The sequence below is a fragment of the Myotis brandtii genome, unplaced genomic scaffold, assembly GCF_000412655.1.
Source record: "Myotis brandtii unplaced genomic scaffold, ASM41265v1 scaffold521, whole genome shotgun sequence".
NCBI lineage: Eukaryota > Metazoa > Chordata > Mammalia > Chiroptera > Vespertilionidae > Myotis > Myotis brandtii.
In genome coordinates this window covers 4,168,233-4,174,570 of record NW_005369870.1, presented here as the reverse complement: position 1 = coordinate 4,174,570, position 6,338 = coordinate 4,168,233, and the positions used below count along the sequence as shown (strand labels likewise).

Here is a 6,338-nt window from a genome sequence, read left to right as displayed (position 1 = left end):
AGGAGAGGAGAGGAGAGGAGAGGAGAGGAGAGGAGAGAGGAGAGGGAAGAGAGGAGAGAGGAGAAGAGAGAGGAGAGGGAAAAGAAGAGAGGAGAGGAGAAGAGAGGAGAGGAGAGGAGAGGAGAGGAGAGGAGGAGAGAGAGCATGAGAGAGAAAAACATTGATCAGCTGCTTCTTGCACACACCCTACTGGAGATTGAGCCTGCAACCCAGGTATATGCCTGACCAGGAATTGAACCAGAGACCTTTTTGTGCATGGGACTAAGCTCAATCAACTGAGCTACACCAGCCAGGGCAAAGCAGTTGAATTTTAAAAACTCTTAAATAGGGGTCTTTAAAACTTGAATACTCACACACACACACACACACACACACGCACACACACACACACAGTAATTAAAGGACTTTTGACATCTGCTTGTGCATGGTAGGCAAAATAGTAATATTGAAATGTAATGTATTTGAGTGTCAGATTGGACCTCAATCCAACAGGTATTTATTGAGCATCTACTATGACAGGGATAGAGAAGTGAACTAGACACACAATTCCTTCCTTCAGTCAAGAAACTGCCCCTTCCCAACCAAGTGCTTATGTCATTGTCCAAGAAAAATAATCAGCCTTATAACTAAACTGTGGAATGACAGAACTGTTTACATCATTACTGATATCCAAGGAACTCTTAACCTACTCTAAAGCTGATTATAAGTTTCATAATTTGTGCTCTACATAATCTCCTTCTCTTTTAAACATCAAGTCCAAATGTGATTATCCAGGACTCATGACCTACTTTGCCAGCCTAATGCTATTTTATATCCCTTTCTTCATTACTGTAGTCAAAAAGCTTAGTTTAGTTTTAATATGGCATTAGGCATTATTGGTTCCCATGATGTAGGAATTCACCTTAGTAACTAGTTCTTCTATTATTGACCAGATTCTGCCAAGAGCACAGGCTTCTTTAACACAGTGGTTGGTTACATTTGGGACTGCCATATGGGAGTATTTTCCAGGAGGTGTCATTTAGGCATCTCAGAGGGGCTATTTGAGGTTAAGTTTGGGAATCACAAAATGCACATGGAATAAACCAAGACTTTCAAGATCTGAAATCAACTGAAAGAGAAGACCAAGGCAGTGCCTGGCCACTGGAACACATGTTGCATGTCATCTTCCTAACATCACTAAGGAGGATTAAATCTGTAGAAAAATGAAAAATTGACATTTGGTGGTAAAATTCTAAAAGCACACAAGGAAATGGCAACACTGGCCTTTGAAGAACATATTCCAAAAGTTTTTCTTAATCTGTCTTCATATCCTTACTAGTATGATACTGTTTTTGAGACCCTGACAGTAAATTCAACATAATAAATTCTCTCCCTTTCTTAATTTTTCTGGCCTAAAAAGAAGTACAACCCTGGCCAGTGGGGCTCGGTTGGTTGGAACATCATCCTGTACACCGAAAGGTCTCAGGTTTGATTCCCAGTCAGGGCAACTGATCAATGTTTCTCTCTCACATAAATGTCTCCCCCCCCCCGCCCCCCCCTCTCAAATCAATAAAAACATATCCTCAGGTGAGGGTTTAAAAAGAAAAGTACAATTACTAAACAAGGAAAAGGCCTTTCTTTAACTCTCATAACTACCCTAGAGCTCCATTCCAGAATTTTAGAACAAAAATATTCAGAGGTGAAATGGAAAAGCAAAAATTATTGTCCAACTGGAGTTCTCAATCTGGCCCACATCTCTAACTGCTGATTACTGTTATAAAACTGGGATCCAGCACCACTCCACACAGAGCGCTGTTCCAAAGGCACATAGTAAATGTTGTTGACAAAACTTCTAAGTGCTCTAATGAGTAGAGCTTGAGAGATGACTAATTCCTTACCTGAGTATGATGCATGTATCGGGTTAGAGGTGGAGGGCATGCTTAATCTGGTAATCACTTACAGAAAATGTGATAATTTTCCTGGAACAAGCCTGATTAGTCATAATGTGCCATACTGGCCAGTGGCTTAGTACCACTACTAATTTGGCTCTGGCACATATCCACATTCTCTTTATGATTCCACCCCACCCACCACCCCTAACACCACCTCACCATCAGCACCACCTTCTCCACCCCCCCTCCCCCACAAAAAAGTAATGAAATAATAATGGTTGGTGGCACCACCTAAAAGGTAGCATTACAGATGTTCCCAGGGCCTTGGAGTCATTTCTAGGTTAGAATTCTGGTACTATTACATAGCTGAGAGCACTCATTTCATCAGCGTTCTGCTTTGATCTGCTCCTGAAAGTTGGAAGTAGGCTGTAGTGAACTTAAAGATAGGAATTACAAAGCATGCAGCCTTTTCCTCTTCTGATCATATTCCTGGCAGTAATCTAGTGCCCACCTATAATCTTGCCAGATGCCTAGCTGCAGTCAGCCTTGTTTCCCAGAACTCTCTCATGACCATAACTAACAACTTCCCTTGAAAGGGCTCTTGCAATCTCAGTGAAGCTGAAGCTAAACAGTGGTTATCTTCTCCTGGGAGCCTTCATCTAACAGAGCCAACATTGCCTTCTCCATACACTTAGGTTTGTGTTTGCTACTCAGTTTTTATATTAATCACTTTTCACATTCATATATATGCAAAGTTGTTATAAAAATATTTAGGAAGAGAGGAGTCTGTGCCATAGCCCATCAAGATGTTAATTTATAGTACTGTAGGATCTCAAGGTATTATTAAGCTTTCAAGGACTAAAGACTAACAAGGACTACTAAACTGGTTCACTTAGTACCACTAAAGCCACTACCTTTTGAGACACAATTTAGAGAAATTAAGGCTTAAATTTTAAGGATGAATACCTAAGATATTTCATTGATTCCACAAGGTTTACTATGAAAGATGGTCCATTTAAAGGGGATAATTGAGGAAAGCTTAATGAATATACTAATTGAAAAGGACTGAGCAAGGTTAAGGGAAGCCAAGTCAAGATAGTGAAGTACCTCAGCAGTGTCTAGATCAGTGATGGCGAACCTATGACATGCGTGTCAGAGGTGACACGTGAACTCACTTTTTGGTTGATTTTTCTTTGTTAAATGGCATTTAAATATATAAAATAATATCAAAAATATACATCTTTGTTTTACTATGGTTGCAAATATCAAAAAATTTCTATATGTGACACGGCACCAGAGTTAAGTTAGGGTTTTTCAAAATGCTGACACACCGAGCTCAAAAGGTTCGCCATCACTGGTCTAGATCTAGGGACATGTTGGATGTGCTACTGAGCACTTAAAATGTGGTTAATGCAACTAAGCCACTGAATTCTTAATTTTATTTAATTTTTATTAATTTAAGTTCAAATAGTCACATAGCTAATGGCTACTATATTGAACAGTGCAGCTCAGGTCTAGCAAAGAGCAATTACAATCCTAGGCCTGAAGAGGTAAGAAGGAACAATTACTGGAACCTGGAGTGATGCAGAATTAGAGCTATACCTTATTACATGGAGAAAAAGCTGTGGCCTTTGATAAAAAAAAAAAGGGGGGGGGGGATTCTGCCAACTTGCAGACTAGTAGGAGAAACACTGAGAATACCCTGCCTCACTCTTCCTGTTCTACATCTCCCTCTGGTGCCTATGACTGGTAGTACTCACCAGAAACTAGAAGACAAGAAAATTCATTGATATAGTCCATGAATGTCAGCCTCCTGGGGCACAGACCATAGTTAAGGGTGAAGAGTAGAGCTGAAGCATAACATTATCATATCATGTACACAATGAGTTGAAGCATCCATTGTTTGATTTAAAAGCACTCATAAATCTATATAAATATGGAACCAGTGACAAAAATGGAAAAGCATATTTTCCAATAAAGTCCTATATAAAGATCATTGTTGAATCTATCCCAGAATTCTCTTCTGCACTAAATAGCGCAATGCTTTAAAAAAACTGTAACTGGGTTCATTTTAGGTTTCATACATGAAGAATGAAATCAATATCATGCCCCTTCAACTATATTCAACTTTAGATTCTTACCAAGGATCTGTGTGAAACTTTTTCCAAAGTACCACCTCAAAACACAAAGCATAGGAGTGGGAAATTTTTCACTTGACTTAGGTTAAAGTCACTATAACTCAATAAGTGGATAAATGCAGATTAGAAAATGGGAGGAAGACCAACTAGATATAGGGATCTAAAGGCCCCAATTCCTCCTCTAGGACTGTATGACCACTCTCTTAAGATAGGCCTACTTATGTTTTATTTTTGTATCATCTCTCTGATTGATGGTATGTGTTTTAACATAATAGTGCTAACGAAATAAAATAAAATAAAATAAATAAAATAAAATAAAAGGAGGGGCGTGGAGTGGGGTAATATCTGTAGCCAAACTGATTGATGGTATGTGTTTTAACATAATAGTGCTAACGAAATAAAATAAAATAAAATAAAAGGAGGGGCGTCAAATCCTATTTGTGGAAACCTTTATTGTCTACTTTAGTGGGTCCTAAATAAATCAGAAGTCCAGTCCTTACTGCCCAGCACCCAGGGAAGAAAGGTCTAATGTTACTGTATGGGGGTTGAAGTAGGTGCCAAAGGAAAAGCAGTTCCCACCACCTCCAAGGAGCAGGAGCTGTTGCTCTTCAGGAAGGAGGATGCTGGTATGGTTGTGCAACATTAGTGGCCATGGTACACCTGTTGTGTCAATCTGATACTCAGAGCTCAATCCTGTAGTCAGATCAATAACAGTCACCCCGGGAACTGAGGAGGAATGAATCCAGACCCCTCCAACCAGTAGAAGCTTCCCATTAAGCACATGAGCTGTGTGGGAATACCTTGGGGTAATGGGAGGCTGGATATCAACTGATTCCCAGAGGAATCCACAAGTGGTTGGTTTCAGAAAGACTACAGAGCTCAATGGCTCCTCAGAAGCACCCAGGCCTCCAGCAATAAGGGCTCCCCCTTGCCAGCTGCAGGCACTGTGGGAATGCCGACCTTCAGGTGCTTCCCCCTCCACTGGGATCCTGACCCAAGTCATTGTCCCCACGTGTAGAAAATGCCAGTCACTCAATACAGGTTCCCCCACACTTCGGCCCCCATAGACAAACAAATACTTCTGATTTTCATAGGACACTTGTGTTGTTGAATGCCGCCAACATGACAAAGTGGAATCTCCTTCTGTGCCAGCTTTTGTTACCATTACATTTAGATCCTCGGCGCTATCATCCTCACTCTTACAAAAACGAAGTTGGAGAATCCCCAAGGCTGGAGTTACTGGGGACAGTCTCCCTCCCAGAACCAGAACCTGAGTATCGGAAAGTCTCGTCATGGTGTGATAAAGGCGTCCATCCCACTGAGCTTCAGTCCCCCGACTGCCTATTGGTTTGCCTTTCCATTCAAAGTCACAGCATCTTGAGAGCAAGTGAAACTTGCTCATTCGGCAATGCCGCCCCTCCTGCTCTCCAAATCCACCTGCGCTGAGAATGCCTGGGCTCAAGAGGACAGAGGCGTGGCCATATCTCTTAAAGTGTGGGCCCTGGCTGTCACTAGTGACCACCTTGGCAAGGAGGGTCCCGGAAGGGGAAGCGGGATCTACCCGAGGAAACAGCTCTGGGGGTGAAAGCACCCAAGTTTGGGAGAGAGTGTCTCCCTTAGAAGCGGCCAGAATGAAATAGTGGGCGCACTTCAGATGCCACTCCTCAAACTCGTCAAAGGGCTCAAGATTTTCCATGCGCCGACGTTCTTCTGCGGGCAGGAGGCAGCGATAGAATTCATTCATGTCCATGGCCCTGCAGGCAGTCCAGCCAGCCTGGAGGAAGCGGAGCTGCTGGGACGCCACGTCGGGGAAGCGGTCCAGGCCATGCAAAGGAGAATTGAGCTGCTGAAAATGTTGCTGCATGAACTGGCCAAAGGGGTCATGCGGCCTCATCTGCTCGTAGATCACGAAAAGAGCATCAGGAAAACGCTGGGCTGCCCAGGCGATGAGGGCCGCTGCATTATCCGGTTCCAGGTAGGTCAGCACGGCCTCAGCGAGGAGCAAAGTGGGTGCGGCTTCATCGAGGCCCGCGGCGGCCAGGGCCCGGTCCAATCGCTCCAGCTGCCTCAAGTCCAAGCCCAGGATGCGGTAGTCCGAACTCTCAAAGCGCAGCGCTGACGCAAGGTCCCCGCTCCGGAAAGGCCCGGTTAACGCGCACAGTTCCGGCGTGTCTCTAATCCTCTCCGCTTTGCGCCGCGCCACGTCTGGAAAATCGACCTCCCAGACCGCAGCCCCGGACAGGCGGCCTGCAGCTTTGAGGCGAAAATACAGCGAGTCCGAGCCGGCGCCCAGCGACAGGATCTGGGCGCAAGGCGCTCGCGGGGCCCC

The 6,338-nt window shown here is 43.8% G+C and overlaps 1 protein-coding gene across 1 annotated transcript in view; it reads right to left on the bottom strand.

The window, feature by feature from the left end:
- Positions 1–3,328: 3,328 nt before the first annotated feature.
- LCMT2 (leucine carboxyl methyltransferase 2) overlaps positions 3,329–6,338 on the bottom strand; it is a 3,196-nt gene continuing 186 nt past the window's right edge. Inside the window, exons 2-3 of the mRNA XM_014548732.1 lie at positions 4,436–6,337; positions 3,329–4,365 (exon numbers count right to left, since the gene is read on the bottom strand). Coding sequence (XP_014404218.1) covers positions 4,506–6,337 — 1,832 coding nt within the window. The 3' untranslated portion in view covers positions 3,329–4,365; positions 4,436–4,505. The remainder of the gene's footprint in view (positions 4,366–4,435; position 6,338) is intronic.